The sequence below is a fragment of the Canis lupus genome, chromosome 2 (genome assembly GCF_048164855.1).
Source record: "Canis lupus baileyi chromosome 2, mCanLup2.hap1, whole genome shotgun sequence".
Taxonomy (NCBI): Eukaryota; Metazoa; Chordata; class Mammalia; order Carnivora; family Canidae; genus Canis; species Canis lupus.
This window is the reverse complement of record NC_132839.1, coordinates 72,718,130-72,737,373: the sequence shown is the minus strand read 5'-3', so window position 1 is coordinate 72,737,373 and position 19,244 is coordinate 72,718,130. Positions and strand designations below refer to the sequence as shown.

Here is a 19,244-nt window from a genome sequence, read left to right as displayed (position 1 = left end):
TCACTTTCCGGCCCTCCTTCTGAACTTGAACCGGGTACAGTAGTTCTTGTGAAATGTGTCACTGAATCCCATACTACATATCTTACATCTTCTTTTCTTTTCTTTTCTTTTCTCCCCCCCCCCCCCCATTTTCTTTTGGTCTTATTTTATAGTTTTTGTTCCTTTTTTTGTTTTTCTCACTAGCATTCATTCTGTGGCCTTGATGACTTCAGTGAGCAAAGAACTTGGGTTGGTATCCTTTTGATTTCACAGATAAAAATGATGGTTGTCTGAAAAGGACAATTTCTTCCATTTCTGACCATAACATTCCTTGAGCGAGGAGGCTCCGTGGAAGGTGGCCTGTGGCAGGTCGCTCAGCCTTGTGGCTCCCTGGGCCGAGGGTGGGGATGGGGACGACCAGGGGTCGCTGGCCAGTCCCACCCCAGGGAGGTAGGTTGGGGGAGCTCTTTGGGAAGAAGAAGGGGCAGTGGGGACCTGGTTGCCACCCTGCTGTAGTTCTTCTTCAAAAGAGGGGGTGTGTGTAGTTTTTTCCAAAGTTTCTTTCTATTTTGGCATTAGTTTCTGGTGCTTTCTACTGCCTGTGGGCCAGATCAGAGCGGTTTCTGGGGTCAGGGGTCTTCAGAAGAAGAGGCTGACATGCAAGCCCATGACCTGCATATAAAATACCCAGAAAGCCTGAGTGAAGAGCCTCCAGCACCCTGCGCCCCACCCGCCCCCAGCCCTGAACCTGTGCCTGGTTCTGATGCCTGTGCTGTGTTCAGGGACCTTGGACAGAAGCCACCCGGGACAGCTGGTCCTGCTCGGCCCTTTGCACCTCTAGGACCCAGCTCTCACCGGAGTTCCTGCTTGGGCATCCTGTCCTTCCCCACTCTCTTTGCTCTGAGCACCCACCTTGAGGCTGGGGTGAGAGGGGGACGGTCTGCTAGGGCCCCTAGGAGCTACAGTTCTGCCCCTGAATCCAGCACTGGCTGAGAGCCCTTTGAGCTCTGGGGGTGCCTAGCTGTCCTGACCCCCAGGCCGAGCTCTGCTGATGGTTCTTTCCCTCCCTCGTGTCCTCATGGAAGCCCTGAGCCTGGCCCCTGAATGCAAGGGCTTTGCTTGTATTTTCTGTGTCTTAAGGCTGGGGGCAGTGCCTGGCACGTGGTCCAAATGAGTAATAGCGGAGCAGAGCAGTGTTTGTGTAGTGAGTAAAGGAATGATCCCAGGTCTGATCAGATGGGGAGTGGGGGTAGCCACGGGGGGTCGGGGTAGGTACTGGAGGACAGGCCATCTGAGTTCTGTTTTCTCTTTCCCTACATTGTTGGGGAAGTTCCCTCAGTGGGCTCAGTTGGAGAGTTTGGGACAGCCGTGGGGGGCAGGTGGGGCAGGTAAGCCAGGGGCCTCTCCGACCACTTTAACCCTTGATTCTTACAGCATTTCACATTATTTTATAATCTCACAGGATAGAAAAAGAGCTTACGGAATAAATTGAATCCCTACGACAACCCTAACCCCACTCAAACCAAAACCCAACAGCAAAACAAGCTACTTCAAGCCAGAGATTGAAAACGGAATTCACATGTCCTTGATAAGGAGGACTTTTGGGTCTCTGGCTGGGTCCTGGCTGGGCCGAGCTGCAGGAGCCCCAGAGATGGTGGGGGACCTGTCAAGCTCGGGGCCCATCGGAGTCCCCACTCTGGCCTCACAGCCCCAGGGGCAGAGACCTGAACACCAGGAAACTAAGTGCAATTACTAGAAACTGAGTCACTGGAGAGCCACTGCGCTGCCAGGGGCCAGGCCAGAATCCTCGTCCCTGCACTGCATGCCTCCCCTGGCCACGGTGGTGTGTCCGGCTGGGCAGACCTCTGTACATATGTCTCCATGAACTGTGCTCCGTGTATCCCAGAATCTGTCAGCCGGAGTGACTCGCAAATGTCCCTGTGATCTGAACCCAAATCAAGCCCTGGTCAACAAAACCCTTCAGATCCCTGTGCAGCTGATTCGGCAGGTGGCGACGAGGGAGAAAGAGCGAGAGAGAGCAGAACTCTGATGAGGAGCTGACGACTCACCCACTGTGGAGGGCAGATCCAAGGACCTCAGATTTCCGTGAAAGAAGCCACATCTCCATCACTCTGGTGGGTGTGACACAGTGGAAGTCCCAGAGCATGACTGTCCCTGGGTCATGTGGAATGAGGACTGAGAAGGTGGACACGGTCCCCGATTACACCATTCCTGGGCTGTCTTGCATCTTGGCTGTAATTTGCAAGGCACTACCAAGGGAAAATGCTGGAAGTGGAGGGTTCTGAGGAGCCTCCTGCAATGCTCTGACACCAGGGCCGCTCTCTCACAGTCGTGGAGGAGGGAGCCCTTCCTGACATCCGGCAGACTGGCCCCTGAATGGGACCTCCTAGAAGACAGAGTAGGGCAGTCAAGGAGGGGGCAGGCAAGAGCTGGTGAGAGTCCACCCCGGAAGGAGCCCTTAAGAAGGAAGTGACTTTGGGATGTAGCTGCTGTTCTTATTCTAGGGTGAGTGGGGTCGGCGGGTGAGCGTCTCCAGAAGAAGCCCCTGCCCACGTGACCCTTCTCCACTAAACTTCTAGAAGAAGACATGTGGAATTAGGATGGATAAAGTGAAACCAAAGGTGGTGGATGTGAAGGAGAGGACTACCACCCTAGAAGAGGGACAGGCTGATGCCATGGACGGGAAGGCCTGCTGCTCTGTGTTTGCTGGACGGGGAGAACAATCCTGAGATTTCTAGTAAGAAGAACCTTTGGAGAAAACAAGTGACTGAGACTCAGGCTGCTGAGGGGACCCGTGGAGGAGGAGCCCAGCAGAGGAGCTGAATGTTCTCAGAAGGGCAAAGCCAAGGATGGAGAAGGAGGTTGCAGTGGGTGCAGAGGGGAGCCCCAGCCAGCTGGAGAGGGGCGCCCAAGCCAAACCGAAGAACTGGGTGGGGGTCTATGAAAACGCACACCAAGACAGCTGGGAAGTGACCATTCTGTTTTGAAATCTAAACCCAAAGCACCTGCCACACCAGTCCCTCCGACTTGCCATCATTTGGTATCCAAATGTGAAGGAATTGATGTCTTTGTTTGAAGACAGGCATCTGGGCATCCGGGTGGGGATGGGAGTGTGCAACCACGCAGGGAGTGCACATGAACGCCCGTCGGCTTTCCCTGGGGCCCAAGCAGGCACAGAGCCACTGCTTTGCTAACCCAAGAGACAGAAGTCCGGCGGGTGCACACGGGTCTCTGGGAAGCATTTCTTGACACCGAGTGTCTATTGTCTCCCCGTTGCAGGAGCATCCAGGAGTGTGGCCCTCAGGCCCTCCTGGGCCTGTCCTTCTGTTTGCTCAGCTCTCCCACTCAGACAAAAGGACAGGAATAGTGTTGGCTCTGAAGTCAGGCCCATGTGGGTCTGCTCCCAGCCTGGCCCGTCTCCTGCAACGGACACTGGCCAAGGACTTGCTGCTCTGAATCTTGATTTCTTCTCGGTGGGATGGGGGTGATGTTTCCCATGCAACACCTCACTTCGCGTCTCCTTGGGCATAACTAGGCAGTTAGACCTGCAGGACTCCCGGGTACTGGCAGGAGATGGAGCGGACAGCAGCCACGGCTCCCTCGGTGGGACTCGTCGGCAAAGGAGACCATCCAACCCATGGGGGACCAGGAGCCCATTCTCTGAGACAGCTCAGGTGCAAGGGAATGAGACCCACACGAGCAGGTATGGGAGTGGCCCTGGCTCAGAAACCCAAAGTCTCCAGTATCTGTGAAAGTCCTGGACATTGTTTCCAAAGTCCCTGCCAGGGACAGGCCGGTTCCAAGAGCCGTTGTACTCAGGGGACCTCCCAACCCTGGTGGCCTACTGGACGCGTCCCTGGACTTCATCCACAACCCTCTGCTCCCAGGAGGGGGTATATAGCCCTCATGATTGTTGTGGGTGTTGTGGCCTAGTAGCACAGCCGAGGTTCCACGTGGTGCGGTTCCCAGGGCAGCAGAGCTACAAGAACAGCTGAACCTCAGGTCAGTGTCTCAGGCAGGAAGGAGAAGGGTTGGGTCCACCCCTTTACCACCACCCTCCTCACATCCTGAATGTGAGGATGAAGGGAGAGCCCTGTCAAGTTCCTGGCACTTGACACAAGCCCTAATTCCTGGCTCCTCTGTGGCCAGTGACAACCCCTGAGGAGCTGGGCAGAGAAGTCCAGGGGTCACGCCTGTGTCCTGTCGCTGCTGTTCCAGTGGCGTTGAGGGCCAGGAGGCCAGCCATGCCGGGTGACAAGCCATCCTCATTTGTCTGGGATGTGGGATTTCCAGTTTTAAGATGGGACCAGTCCCAGGCAAGCCGGGATGAGCGAGTCTGTCTGCAGCGTGAGGACTTGACTGCCAGCCCTACTTCACTCTGTCTCTGCCTCTCTCTCTCTCTCTCTCTCTCTCTCTGAGAGACACAGGCAGAGGGAGAAGCAGGCTCCATGCAGGGAGCCCGATGCAGGACTTGATCCCAGGACCCTGGGATCACGACCAGAGCCGAAGGCAGATGCTCAACCATGAGCCACCCAGTCATCCCCAACCTGGACTTCTGTAAAATGCAAAAGGGGTGGGTGGGTGTGCTGTGCTGATGCTGCTGGCGTTAGCTCATCAGAAAGGCCCGAGGTTTACTGATGCACCCAGCACTGTTTGAGACCCTGTGCAAGGAGCTAGCTGCAGGTGCAGGTGCCCTGGGCGTGTACACCTGCCCCATGTCAGGGTTACCTTGGAGAGATGCACGCTGTGCTTTAGCATGAGCTCAACACCTATCTGAGCAAACTGATTATCATTCCTCCCACCGACCACTCCTCCCCCCCTTTTCTTCCCCATCCTTCCGTCCTGTGGCTGAGAGTCTCAAGGTCTCTGGCTCCTGCTTTTCCCTCACCTTCCGTAGCCAGTTGGTGACCCGTGGAATCCTGCCTGATGGTCCCAGTACAAGCAATGACATGTTTGTTTTTGCCTGTTTTCTCACATTTAACCAGAACCTGCTAGAGGCCTGACAATTTGGGGTGCTCCTCCCTGAGGTTGTCTGAGAGCTCTGCAGGGCTTCTGCAGACCCCAAAAGATGCCCTACCCCACCCTACCCCCCAAGACTATGCCCAGCAGTTAGGTAATTGGCCCAGAATGCTATCTGAGAATAGAGATGAGATTCAACCCCAGGCAGTGTGGCCCTGGAGCCTGAGGTCCAGGTTGCCCCACTATATCCCCTTTCAGCCAACACCCCACCCCACTGCCTCTGGCCACTCCGAGTCTGTTGCAAGCCCTGTGGGTCACCCCAGCATGCTGGCCACTGCTAAAGCAATATAATTAAAAACAAAATCTTGTCCCAACCTGGAAAACCCCTCCATGAGGTAAACAAGAAAGAAAGCGTGTTAATTCTTGAATGAGCATCAAACCAGAACGTGATGTGCATCACAGGTGCTCTGCTCAGAGATTTGCCGAGACAGAAAGAAATCTCACTGCTTTTCAGCCAAGCAGATACAATCCACTCTGTACATGTCCTCAGGATAATAGTAATCAGTTCTCCAATAAGAGGACTCGACAGCACCAGCTGTTACACGTAGGTCACCCTAAATTCACCTCGCCATTGGGTGACCCTCAGTGTTCGTTAATTTGGGGGTTTGTTTTTATTAGTTTCAGAGGTAGAATTTAGTGATTCATCAATTGCATATAACACCCAGTGCTCATCCCATCATCTGCCCTCCTTCATGCCCATCACCCGGTTACCCCATCCCCTCACCCACCTCCCCTCCGACGACCCTCAGTTTGTTTCCTAGAGTTAAGAGTCTTTTATGGATTGTCTCCCTCTGAATTTTTATCTTATTTATTTATTTTTTCAAGATTTTATTTATTTATTCATGAGAAACACACACACACACAGAGGCAGAGATGTACGTAGAGGGGGAAGCAGGCCCCATGCAGGGAGCCTAATGCTGGACTCGATCCCAGGTCTCCAGGATCACACCCTGGGCCGAAGTCAGACGCTCTACCACTGAGCCACCCAGGCGTCCCTTATTTTATTTTTTTATACAAAGGAGAATGAAACTCTTCTCATCTTTTATGACAGGGTGGCTTTGGGGTGTGGGTCCAGGCTCCCCTGAAGCTAGGTCCCTCGTGTCCCCCAGGGTCTGGGAGACAGGATTCTGTTTCCTTGGATGTTTCCATTCTAAAGAGATGGTTCCCAGATGGCCCTTCGGAAAGACATCCCTGGGTCAGAGAGCTGGCAAAAGGTTTATCTAGCTTTGAAAAAGTGTTACGTGTGTTTCAAAGAGATGACAAGGAACTTACAAGTTTTCTAAAGTTCTTGCTTTAACAGGGGCCGGTAAGCCTGGTATTTTTAACTTCTACTAACCTTGTGCGGCTCTGCAGCAGACTGAGCACAGTGGCTCCTCCTCCATGGCCAGCGGCCTCCTCGTCACCTCTGTCCTCAAAGCAATGCCTGGCCGGGCCCTCCCTGCCCCCCAAACTCCCAGGACACCCCACCGGCCACAGAGAGATGCCAAAGCCTTTGCCCCGGAGCTCAGGGCCCCAAGCCACCTTCTGTTCTCCTTCCTCCTTCCCCCTCCGAGCACCCACAGGCCCGGCCACTCCCTCCATGTGTCCCAACACTTCTGAGGGCCCGGGACCCCAAGGCTGCCCCAGCCTGGGAGCCTCCTGTGCCCGCCTCTGCCAGCTGAAGTCCACCATTCTGCGTCCCTGCAGGCCCTGGCTCCCCCCGCCCGCCCACCCCAGCAGGACATGTTTTCTCCTGTCGGGGTCCTGGTACATCCATTTGTCACTTCTCTGGGTTTTGGATTTAGACCTGGGTTTGAATCCTGACTCTGGCCCTTCCTATATGTGAGGCCTGGACAAGCTCCTCCACCTTCTGGAACCTCTGTCTCACCAACTACAAAATAGGTACGATAACGTCCACGTCCTAGGGTTACGGCACAGTTGGACCAGCTAGGGTGACGTGGCCGAGATCGCAGGCGATCCGCCCAGGGCAGCACTAGCACGCGTCCCCTCCGCCAGGTGAGCTCTCGGTCCCCAATTGTTTGCTGTCCCCAGAGAGGAGGCACAGAGCTTCACTCGCTCATAGAGGAGGTGGAAGGGAGCAGCACCACCAAGAATTTATATTTCTGATGGCTCTGCCTGGAAATCTCATTTTACCTTTCTGTGAGCATCATTATGCATTTAATCCCAGGTGGCTTTCCTGCGGCGGCTTCTTGCTCTGGGTGAGTTCTGACGTGCCAGCTTGTAAACCGAGAGGCGTTGGTTCGTATCGTATGACGCGTGTGAATGAAACCCAAGGCCCGCTCACGAATAATTCACCTGTTCTTGCCCTCCTCCAAGGGTATTCGGCACAATCTGAAGGCCCTGCAGCCATCTCGAAATCTCCAGAAAGTCAATGTTGCAAATCCACTTAACGTTATTAAGGCCTGACCCGTGACCTCCGTACAGGATGGAGCCCACAGCTAAAGGACGGACCGAGAAAAATTTCAGCTACGTTGTCAGAGCCCCCAGCAGCGATGGGTTTGATGTCATGAACGTTGATGTGAAGATCGACACGTCCTGGGTGTTCCAGGACGTAGAAGACAGCGGTGGGGGGCAGGAAGCCCGAAGCCCAGGCGCGGACCCAGGCACGCTCAGGAAGCAGCTGGAATCCTCGGAGCAGAAGCTGCTGGCCGCCGTGGACAAGTACGTGATGTCCGAGTCCGGGCTGAGGAGCAGGTAAGTAGGGCGTGGGGACCTCTTCTTGTGCGTTTAACAAATCCTGGGTCCCGATCGTGCTAGATCGGTGTGTCGGGTGGCTCCTGGGGCTGAAGACTCGGACTCCAGGGGCGGCCCCAGCTCTGGTTCCTCCCCGTCCCACCCTGTGTTCTGAGTGTCGGGGGGCTGAGCCCACACGGCTCCCCAGGCTCCTGCGCTCGGGCTTTCCTAGGGGCCCAGCCACCCAATGGGAGAGACTGGAGGGAGGGGAAAGGGAGAGGCCAGGGTACTTCCCCCTCTCCTGCTTTGGGTGACATCCCACAGCGACCCAGCCATGCTTTTGGGTCCCTCCTCTGTCTTCCTGACTCCTGGGCCCAGTATCACCGCCTCCTCCTCCCCGCGTGTCCCTCCATCCGCAGGGGCAGGAGTGGCTCCTGGCAGTTGCTCATCTCTGGGTTGCCTCTCCTCTCTGCCTGGCCTTTTAGCTCTTCCGTCATCTTCATAGCAGACTCTCTGCACTTGTTCTCACTGCTGACCTTTCCAGCCGGGGCTCTGTTTTCCTGGTAGAGCCAATGTGGTCCAGAGGTTGGGATGTGAACCCGGGTCCTTCTCAAAGCCCGTGATCTTTCCTGACCGTTATCTAATACCGAGGCCAGCAGAGTGAGGTGGGGCCCTGCGTGCATATCAGGGGAGAAACCCAGCACGGAAATGCAGGACGGTAGTGGCTGGGGTCCATCCCAACAGGTTTACCACCATCTCAGTAGCCCAGCGTCTTGGATTCATCTGAGACCTCACCATCTTCTTGTATGTTCCTTCATTTTAATAAAGGCAAGTCATTAAATATGTATTTACATGTGCTTTTATCTTCTTTCCTCTTTGTAGAACTTTTTACATGAAGAAATTCACATATCAGAAAAATTGTTTTGTTACTTCTGTGATCATTCGTTCATTCACTCATTCATGGCTCTCTCATCCTACACCCTGCACTGGCCCACCCAGAGTCACGGGCTAAGTTGTGTTGGTTTGCTCAGGCTGCTCTAGCAAAGTACCACAGCCTGGGGACTTATAGAAAGGTACCATCTCACGGTCCTGGAGGCTTACAGTCCAGGACGGTCAAGGACGGGCAGGATTGGTCCCTCCCGAGGCTGCTTTCAGTGGCATGTGGATGGCGTCTTCTCCCGGTGTCCTCACACGGTCTTCCCTCTTTGTGTGTCTGCATCCTGATCCCCTCCTCTTATAAGGACCCCACTCAGATTGGATCCGAGGCAGCCAGATGACCTCACTTAACTCAACTACCTTTGTAAAGGCCCCGCCTCAGGATCCCTGGGTGGCGCAGCGGTTTGGCGCCTGCCTTTGGCCCAGGGCGTGATCCTGGAGACCCGGGATCGAATCCCACATTGGGCTCCCTGCATGGAGCCTGCTTCTCCCTCTGCCTATGTCTCTGCCTCTCTCTCTCTCTCTCTCTCTGTGACTATCATAAATAAATAAAAATTTAAAAAAAAGGCCCCGCCTCCAAATAACAGTCACATTCTGAGGTGCTATCACATTCTGAGGTGCTAGAGGTTAGAATTTCAACATAATGAGTTTGAGGGGACACAAATCAGCCCATAACATAAATCCTAGGGGAGGGAGGGGGTGGTTGAGAACCAGCAAAGATAGGGCCCCAGCACTGGAGAGAGCTGCAGTGTAACCCACACATGGTTGTGGATTCCAGTCTTTCTCCGGAGAGGTTGGCGGTGAAAACCAGAAAGTCCTTGGGCCCCGGGGGAAATGCTGGGAAACCTCTACCAAAGGAGACCCCTCCATGCAAGGAGAGCCCTGGGGATACCGTGAGTGATGGAGGGGAGGGGGCCTCTGTGGCTGGGGCCCTGGGGTGAGGCCACTCTGGAGGGGGCATCCTGGACCCCCCGTGGGGAAATGTGGGCTGTGACCTCTGTTATTGGGAGGTGGGTCACCCCACCTGTGTGAGGTGGAGCTGAGGTGGAGAAGATGAATGATGTGACCCAGGGTCACTAGTAGCTGAGCAGTGTTTGGATGCGTGATGGGTTAATTTCACCATGGGTGTCATCTCCCTAGGGTATGGTAAAGGTTGGTAGTGTACACTGGCCTTCGCTTTGATGAAAAAATTAAAATGTAGAAGCATTTATTATAGGAGTACCTGGTGGCTCAGGTGGTTAAATGTCTGACTCTTGGTTTCAGCTCAGGTTGTGATCTCAGGGGCGTGAGATCGAGCCCCATGTGGGGCTCTATGCTCTGCATAGAGTCTGCTTGAGTTTCTCTGTCCCTCTATTCCTCCTCGCCCCTGCTCTCTCTCTCTCTCTCTCTCTGCAAGAAATAAATTAAAATATTTTTAAAAGTATTATAAAAATAATAAACAGTATAGTTAGAAATTTGAGAAAGAAAACCCACTTCCATCCTCATTACCTTATCAATAATGCGTATTCACCTGCAACCCGAATGCCATAAAATTATCAGTAGCTATACACTCGTTGAGTATTTATTCTGATCCAGGCACTGCTTACATGTTTGTTTAAATTTTCAGATGTATGATCCTTAAAACAATACCAAAAATCAGGTGGTAGCATTATCCTCAGTTTACAGATGGGGAAATGAAGGCACAGTACAGTTAAGTGACGTCTCCACAGTCACCCATGCATCCAGCCGTATTGGGGGGGGCTGGAACTTGAACCCAGGTGGCCCACATGGGGGGTAATGGCAGCCGCCCATATCTCCTGCTGCCCTGGACGGGGGGTCTCCAGGTTTCCTAGCACTCTGCAGCACTGCATAATAGTATTTGTTTAACAGGTCGTTAATCCGTGAAAAACGGCACCTCATCGTCTGTTTCCTATTTGTGAGCGTGCTAGTGCTAGCTCCTGAGGGCTGCTAGGACAAAATACTGCAGACTTGGAGCCTTAAAGCAACACATGTACGTCGTCTGACGGTGCTGGAGGCTGAAGCCCTAAAGCAACATCCCAGGGGTAAAGCCAAGGCTTTCGGGAGGGCTGTGCCCTCTCCAGAGGCTGTAGGGGAATCTGTTTCCTTGTCTTTTCCAGCAGGGACAGTTGCATTCCTTGGTTCCCTGTCCCTGCCTCCACCTGCAGAGCCAGCAGGGTCACATCTTGCTCCAGGGCTCCCTTGGCCTCCACCTGCTGTCAAATCTCCCTCTGCCTCCCCATCCTAAGGACACCTGTGACAGCAGGCAGGGCCCACCCAGGCGGTCCGGGGCATCCCCCCATCTTCAGGTCTTTAACTAAACCACATCCACAGTCTCTTGCATTTTATGCAACATTCGTGGGTGCCAGGGATTAGAGCCTGGATATATTTGGGGGCCAACATTTGATCTGCCACGACGATTAGTCATTTCTGCTTCAAGTATAAAGATACTGTCAGAATTAAATGTTGTTTCATATTTAGCGCTTGCAGGTTGATCTCAAAAACTGAAAAGAGAGGCTTTCCTTGTCCCTTTCAGATGTCACCATATTTTATAAGCAAGCAGGTGCTTAGCCTGACTCTGACTGATTAACCTGGGGCCACTCCTCGGTTCAGCTTGGAAGGAACTTGATCATAAGGGGCATACTCCCTCTGTCACCTGCACAAGCCTTTCCCAGGGCCTCAGAAGCAGAGCAGGAGAGGGGACTCTTGATTTAATTATTGGTCCTAATGCAACGTTTCATCCAATCTCCACATTAACACTTGGAGCAGAGGCACAACTGCCTCTGTTTTACAGATAAGGAGACTATGGATCGGGGTGGGGAGCCAATGCAGTTAAGCCTCATGGTGGGTCGGTAGCAGAGTCGGGAAGCAGAGTTGGGTCCTCTCCCAGGGAGGCAGAGGGTGTCTTGAAGGATCAGGACACCCTAGTGGGCTTGGGCAGGGGAGTGAAGGTGTGCAGAGCTTGCCCCTGTAGGCTGTGAATGCATTTTCCGTGTGTTTCCTGGTTTTTCATTATAGAGGTAAGACTGGCACATGGAGGGGACTTGGAACCAGGTACAAACAGGAGACAGGCAAGTCTTTGGGGTGGCACCTGTCCCAGTGGGACCAGACTGTTCCTTCAGGCTTCCCTACATTCTTGGGCGAGTCTCCTTTCAATGTAGCTGTGGTCAGGGCTCACTTTGAGCCTCCGTATTGCTTGCTATGTGATACAAGCTCCTCCACCTTTCCCCAGGATAATAAGAAAAAGCTTCACGTGGCTTAGCCGTCCCTAACTAGTAGGCCGTTTCCACCTTTTCTCTTCTGTAAGTAATACAAAGATTAATGATTTCAGTTGCAGAAACATGTTTTCTGAATTTCATTTTCTTAGAAGAGATTGGAAGGAGTGTAGTTCAAATGGGAGGCAATGGACATAGGGTTAAAAGTCTGAGTTTGGGAGTAAGACCACCTGGGCTCTACAATGCTGTGTGACCTTGGACAAGTTGCCTGGCCTCTCTGATCATCAGTTTTCCTGTGTGTGGAGTAGGCATAAGGGAACTCACCTGCAGGCTGGTAATATGAGGATTGATTGAAACAAGACAGATAAAGCTCTTAGGCCGCGTGGCTCTGGCTCAGCCCTTCTTTGGTGAATTTGGGATTACTGGTTTAGGGATGAAAACACTCTGAAGATTCCTGATGCATGGTGCATTATTACTGGATAGACATTTCTGAAGTATTCTAAATCATCTTAAATATGTATGAATGTTTCACAATGTGATTTGGTCAGAATGTCAATTTGGCCAAATGACCAAAAAAAGAAAAGGTTGGTGTTGGTGAAAATCTTAGGCCACGTTTACTACATCCTGAGTAAGCATCTTCCTGCTTCAATGCTGCAGAATCCAGGAGCTGGAGCTGTCGGAGAGACAACTGCTGCACAAGGTGGACCAGCTGAGCGCCCGTGTGAAGCAGGAACAGAGCGCTGCTGTCCGGGCCCAGGAGAAGCTGCAAGCCCTGCAGGGGGAGCTTGCCAGCCAGGTACAACTTTCCCTCTTCTTTCCAGTACTTGTTTCTTGACCTAGCAGGATGGCCCCCTGTGCTGGGAGGAGGCAGCAGGTGCATTGAGCAAAGACAGTGGTGGGTGGTGGGGATGCTGGGAGAGCCCAGCCAGGGGACTTCGAGGGGTCCTGATTCCAACGGTGCAGGCAGGGGCTGTGAGGTCCAGGGCAAGGTCACATGGTTTCTCCGGGCCTCAGCTGCCCTGTCCGTAAAATGTGATCCCCATTCCGCCCTGCCCTCCTCACCAGGGTTCTGGCTGGGATCCGCTGGGGGGAACGGGGAGCTGGTGAAGCACTGGGTGACCTGCAGGAGCCATGTAATCACTGGGAGCTTTGGTCAGAGGTTCATTTCTGTGGCTCTTGGACAAGCTGAGGACTGACGTAGGGTCTCTGCTCTCAGGAGCTGGCATGCAGGTGGAAACATGGATAGGAGACATATAACTTCCAAATTCGATGCCAGGTGCCAGGGGGAAGGTGCAGGCACAGTGTGTGTCCTTGGAGTTGGTGGGGGGAGGGAGCGCTCCAGTTGGTCCTTGGAAGAAAAGAAAAGCACACGAGGTGTGCATAACAGCCTACGTATAGGCACAGGAGTGTGGGGGGATATGTTGGGGCCAGAGCAGAAGGTCTGGGCACAGAGAGGGCATTGGCGAGGGAGGAAGGCTCCAGAGAGGCCAGGTTGCCAGGACCACGGTGTGGTCCAAATATTGACTGCAATGAGGAGCAAGCTTTAGGGAACTTTAGCAGGAGAGGCTCAAGACAGGGTTCTGGAGAAATTATTCTAATTGCAGGGGTGGCGGGGGGAGACAGAAAGAGAGAGAGAGAGAAAGAGATGGTAGAGTCAGGAGGACAAGTTAGTGCTCTGGACAAGCAGTGGGTGGTTAAGGAGGTGGACTTGGGAGACAGACACCTGGTGCCAAACCTGGCCATGCCGCTCCCTGGCTGTGTGACCTGGGGCAAGTGATGTAACCTCTCTGGGCCTCGGTTTCCTCATCCGTGAACTGGGAATGATAACAGTACCAACCGTCTTGGGTTGTTATGTGGGCCAAGTGAGTGAGTATGTGTAAAACACTCACAGCGGTAACCGTATCCGACACCAGCTGCTTTTGTAAATATTAGCCTTTATTGAAATATTCCAGGGGCGATGATGAAGGGTGGAGGTAGGGCACACTTCGGGAATACTGCAGAGGCAGAAGTGACAGGCTTCCAGGACAACCGCGTGTGGCTCTCGGAGCCCCTGCCATGCACCGTACAGCCCAGCAGCGACTGTCAAACTGCAGGTGGACTCCCGCTTGTGGTCCGTGTTGCAACCAGCATTTTTTTTAAACCGGCATGAACTAGGAAATAAGAAAGGGCATTATGTGTACAAGGAGTGCTGTTTGGTGAAGCTTCTGTTTCAGTGGTACCCGGCGCATGCAAGGGGGCACGGGGTGGAAGTGTGTTTCTCAGTGTGGGGAGCAGTCAAAACGGCTCGAAAGCCCTGACTGAGGCATGAACTGAGACAGACACGGAAAGATAAGGAGCTCGTTTAAATTGAAATTCATCTTTGAGGCGCCAGGGAGACATGCAAGTGGCATTTCCCCCTCTGCATTGAACGGCAGGGGCGGGAAGCCCAGTTCCGCTCGTCCTCTGCTCCGCTAGCACGTCCTCGTCAGTGTCCCCGGGGGAGCTGTCACGTGAAATGCAGTGCTGGTGTGTGCGATCCCGCCACAAACAATGTGATCTCTCCATGGAAACTACTTCACTCAAGATGTTTTGGGCCATGCCCTGTATCCATGCAGGATTTCCAAAGGGAATTAGCCACAGCCCTACAGTCACCTGTTCCCAGTGCACTGGGGAGACAGAGGATGAGGGTGCGAGCCGGGACAGTGCTGTCAGGGGGCTCAGAGGCACTGCGGGGCCAGCAGTCCTATGGGATACTATGGCCTCTTCTACACACACGTCCTTATTAGCTTGTCCTGTGATCTGTATGCCCCTGGGAAGACCTGTCAGGAAACCCCACTTCCAGATGGGGGGCACGAGTTCAGAGCGGTGGGGGTGCTTGCTCAGGGTCCCTCTGTGACCACTTGACCCAGCTACAAGCCCGAACCTCCCCCCAGTGATGTCCGCATTTGGGAGCAGGTTTTGTAGGAGCGCACAGATGAGTTTCCTCTGCCCTTTGTACCTGATATTTGCCGAAGGGCGGTTTTGCCCGTTGTCACTGTTCCCAGTTAAGCATTTGCATGCAAAATCACCTCATTTCTGTAGTGACCTGTGGTCATTCTGAGGGTTGATAGAGGCTGTCCAACCCAGGGGATGGAGCATTGCTGATTATGGGATGATTGGGAGCAGTTTTCTTCCCAGGGAATCAGAGTCCAGCTTCATCTGTTCCACGTCCCCCCAAAACAAGCTGTCAGCCAAAGCCTGCAGAGCCGCCCCCAGCTTCCCTTGTCCACACGTGCTCTGTGCTGTCTTCAGCAAGCTCTCCTGGCAGACAGCAGTGGCCGGCTGCCAGCAGTCACTGGTTGGCTGCCAGAGAGCTTAACACGGAGGCAGTGCCACCCGTGTGCTTCAATTCCTCCTGGAAATTGGGCCAGGACTCCTGTTTTTGCAGTGGCCCCGGTCTAGCTCACAGCTCCAGGGCCGGTGCAGGGAGGGCTAGGCCCAAGAGCAGAGAGTTGTTCCTCCACACCTTGAGTCAGATACACAGAAGTTCGAGTCCTGGCCATGGTGACATGTAGCACCGTGATATTGTGTTAGCGGCTTCTGAGCGTCCCAAGGGGATAGTGACAGTACCTAGTGCTTGGAGGTATTCACAATAAGGAACAGCTGCCGAGCTGTGTCTCACGAGCCAGGAGCAGGGCAGGCCGACTTCTGCAGGGCCGGGCATTACCCCTTTAGCATTAGGGACATGGAGAGATCGGGGAGGTCCTGGGTGGAAATGGGGAAGCTCAAGTGGGTCCGGGCGGCAGCCCTGTACACACTGGTGTGGAGGTACTCAGTATTGGAACCACTGGCGCGCCCTCTCTGCCTGCAGCAGCTGATGCCCATGCCTACCAGCGCAGTTTCCATCCAGGGCCCCAGGGAGCTCCTGGTGTGCAGGGCTCCTACTGGGGTGCGGCGAGGGAGGCACTCCTCCTCTGCAAAATCTGCAGGGACACCAAAAAACCCTCAGTGATGAAATCAGTAATATTGGATGCAATAGTCTAATTTCTAAAACTAATGCACGAGAAAAACAACAAAACCCTGATGCCCCCAATATGGAAGTTTACAATAAAGACCGTGAGAGCACGGTGGTTGCCCGCGCCGCGTCCTGACGCCCTCCTCCACCGCCAACCTGCAGGTCCTGGAGAAGGAGCGCGCGGCCCGGCGGCAGCGGTGGCGGCTGCGGCGGCTGCGGGAGCGGCTGCGGCGCCAGGACGAGGCGCTGGGGCGGCAGGCGGAGGCCCTGGAGCGCTGCCGGCGGACGCAGCGGCGCCAGCTGGGCCTGGTGCGCGAGCAGGAGCGCGGCCTGCGGGAGCAGGTGCGGCGGCTGGAGCGGGACGTGCGGCGCCTGTGCGGGGCGGCTGGCCTCCTGCTGGCCGAGCTGGACGCCCCGGCCCCGGGCAGCCCCTGCCCTCCCGGCCCGGCCGGAGCCCGGGGCGTCTCCGGGGAGGCCGCGGAGCTGCGCGTCCTGCAGGCGGAGCGGGAGCGGGAGCGGGCCGAGGCGGCGCGCAGGCTGCGGGGGCAGCGCGACACCGAGCGCCGGCTCCGCGGGCAGCTGGAGGACCTGCGCTGCTGCATCTACGAGCTCAAGCTGTCGGAGATCGGCCTGCAGGCCCAGGTGGAGGACCTCGCCCAGCAAAACCAGAGCCTTCGCCAGGCGCTGGGGGCCCGGGCCCCGGGGGAGAGCGCGCGCAGCCCCGCCGCTGCTGGTCACTGCAGCCCGGTAAGTGGCCTCAAGCCAGGGCACCAATGATGTTGCAGTTCTCCTCTAACGTTATCCTGCAGCCATGTGTATGAGTCACCAGCTCCCTCATTCCCTAGTCTTCCTCTTCTTCTACTCACCAACCCCACCAGCCCCATCCACCCATCCCGGTTCCAACAGTCACCCACCCTCCAAAATGCACAGCCAGTCATACACCTTCACCCACCGGTCCTTCAGCACGGCCACTCCACTACCCATCGGTCCACCTTCTCGTCCACCCACCCGCCTGTCCACCCATGTACCACCCACTTGATTGCACATCCATCCATCAACGTGTCTACCTACACTCCACCGTCTCATTCATCCTACCACCTGCTTGTCCATCCTTCCATCCAGCGACTCCACAGGGAGCCAACCAGCTACCCTTTATCCCCCATCATCTGTCCACCCCTGTCCATCCATCTATCCAGCAGTTCATGAATCTGTGTGCCAGATGAGCCCCTTTGGGTGTGCACTATTAGGTAACTGCCATGTGCCCATGAAGTCTTCCCAGTCCATCCCTTCCTTCCAAAGGTGATGATGCTCTCCCACCTCCTGCACACCTCCTGCACAGCCTCTCCCACCTCCTGCACAGCTCCTGCACCACCTGCTAGTGGTGTTAGGTGTGCATCTGCATTTCTCCTCCGTTAGACTGTGAGCTCCTTGAGGGCAGGGTCTGGGTCTGATGTAGCCTCAGTCCCGCAGCAGCACACAGAAGGTCCCCGGGACTAGCAGCGGAAAACACAGGATTGGGTCCCTTTCTGGTTCTCTTATTTAGTAGCTGTGTGATCCTGGGCAAGTTTCTTAAGAACTGCAAACAAGGGCAGATTGGACATTTATTTATTCATTTGACTGACAGAAGAGTAAAACTTAGTTTAATAGATTCCTGTCCTGTGCTCAGCACCCTCCTGACAGTTTCCAAAGGCATGGTTTCATTTAATGCTCAGGAAGGCTGTGGGGTGGGTACGATTGGTATCCCCACCCCATGTATAGGGAAACTGAGGCTCAGAGAGGTAATGCATTGATCGATGGTCACACAGCTAGTACGAAGCAGAACTGGAACTTGATCCAGATTTGATGGGAGTCCAAAGGGCTCTGTGTCTCCTGCACCAGCCCTGCCTCCCTGGAAAGAGTTAGCTCTTTTCAAAAGATGGAGATCCTGCTTCTCTCCACCAGGTCAATTTACATTTAAGGAAAAATCAGTGAGCCACCTTACTCGAAGAAGACTACTTGTTAAACTAACAACAACAACAAACGCAAAGTTTTCTTTGGATAAATCTACTTCAAATTAACTAAAACTTTAAATGCTCTATATTTTCTCTCTGCTTAGATCATTTTAATAATGAGTTTCCCTGTGGCCATTTAAAACAAATTACTACTTTATGCTCTCGTCTCTTTTCTGCGTGTTCTGTTCATTCTTCCTCTGTTATATCCATCAGATAAAAGGAAACCAGTGTACATTTAATATTGGCACCTTATTGTAATTCTGGAAAATAAATCATCTGTAGATGGAAATTGTCATTTATTGGGGCTGCCATAACGAAGAACCGTGAGCCGAGTGGTTTAAACAGGAGTTCTGGAACTTGGAAGTCCCAGGTCGAGGTGTGGGCAGGGTTGGTTCCCTCTGAGGCTGTGGGGAGGGTCTGTTCCAGCCCGTCTCCTGGGCCTTCTCGCTGTGTCTTCCCAGCGCCTTCCCTGTCTGCATGTCTATCTCGGCACCCAAACATCCCCTTTTTATAAGGTCATGGATCACCCTAATGGACTTCATCGTAACTAAGTGCTTCCCGATTTCCAAATCAGGTCACATTCTGAGATACTGGAGATTAAGGCTTTAACTTACAAATTCGGGGGGATGCCGTTCAGCCCCTGAAATGCGTTCCCCTGGAGGAACAGTGGTGAAGACCTGTGAGGTGTGAGACTGCTGGTTCCTCTTCCTGGATGGCAGGAAGCTTTGCCAGCTTTGTGCGGGTGGATGTTGATGATCCCCAGCACCTACTAGAGCATCTTCGTGCTGGGCTCTGTTTCCCGTGCTCTCTATCACTCATGTCGTGCACCCACGATCTTCGGAGGGAGGCACTATTTTATCCTCATTTCACGGATGAGGAAGTGGAGGCACAGAGGGGCTCATGACCTGCCCCGGGTTGCAGAGGTACTCAGTGGTGGGGCAGGAGTTGTGCCCCACGAACTCCTGCACGCCATGCTCCGCTCCTCCAGCGCAGACTGCTCGGTGGCTTCGTAATCAGTATCTAACGGGCACCCAGTTGGTGCAGACGCTTGGCTTGGGCCTTAGCTCAGTACAGGGGATGCAAAGTGTCCAAGACAGACCCCCACCTATGCAGGATGACAAATCATCTGAGTGAGGACTGTGGGGCTGAGGGAGGGGCCTGACAGTCTGTGGGCTCTGCTGGCGGTCCTGGCATTTAGGCCGGGGGCTGGACCCAGGGCCGCGGGGTGTGACAGTCTGCCAGGCTCTGTCTTACTCTCCAAGGGCAATGGCAACGCCAAAGTGGAGCATATAGGAGTCACAAAGGGCCATCTTGAGAGGAAGAAGTGCTCCTGAGAGGGCCCGCTGGGGAGATGTAAAGTGCCAGCCAGTTACCAGCTCGCAGGGGAGTGTAGCTAAGACCTAACATTTAAGTGCTGGAGCCTATTGATGACAAAACTGC

At 54.1% G+C, this 19,244-nt stretch overlaps 2 protein-coding genes across 8 annotated transcripts in view; both read left to right on the top strand.

The window, feature by feature from the left end:
* Positions 1-1,565, top strand: part of JAKMIP1 (janus kinase and microtubule interacting protein 1) — a 140,596-nt gene extending 139,031 nt beyond the window's left edge. The window contains exons 21-22 of the mRNA XM_072806614.1: positions 153-228; positions 1,442-1,565. Of these exons, the coding sequence (XP_072662715.1) occupies positions 153-203 (51 nt within the window). The 3' untranslated portion in view covers positions 204-228; positions 1,442-1,565. The remainder of the gene's footprint in view (positions 1-152; positions 229-1,441) is intronic.
* A 1,999-nt stretch (positions 1,566-3,564) lies between these two features.
* Positions 3,565-19,244, top strand: part of C2H4orf50 (chromosome 2 C4orf50 homolog) — a 113,684-nt gene continuing 98,004 nt past the window's right edge. For 5 of the 7 annotated variants that reach the window (XM_072806555.1, XM_072806567.1, XM_072806548.1 and 2 more), the window contains exons 1-4: positions 3,861-4,002; positions 7,336-7,713; positions 12,498-12,636; positions 15,976-16,560. In XM_072806555.1, the coding sequence (XP_072662656.1) occupies positions 7,445-7,713; positions 12,498-12,636; positions 15,976-16,560 (993 nt within the window). In that variant the 5' untranslated portion in view covers positions 3,861-4,002; positions 7,336-7,444. Of the gene's footprint in view, positions 3,704-3,860; positions 4,003-7,335; positions 7,714-12,497; positions 12,637-15,975; positions 16,561-19,244 lie in introns of those variants that run through there. The other 2 variants (XM_072806565.1, XM_072806577.1) reach the window with 2 other exon arrangements.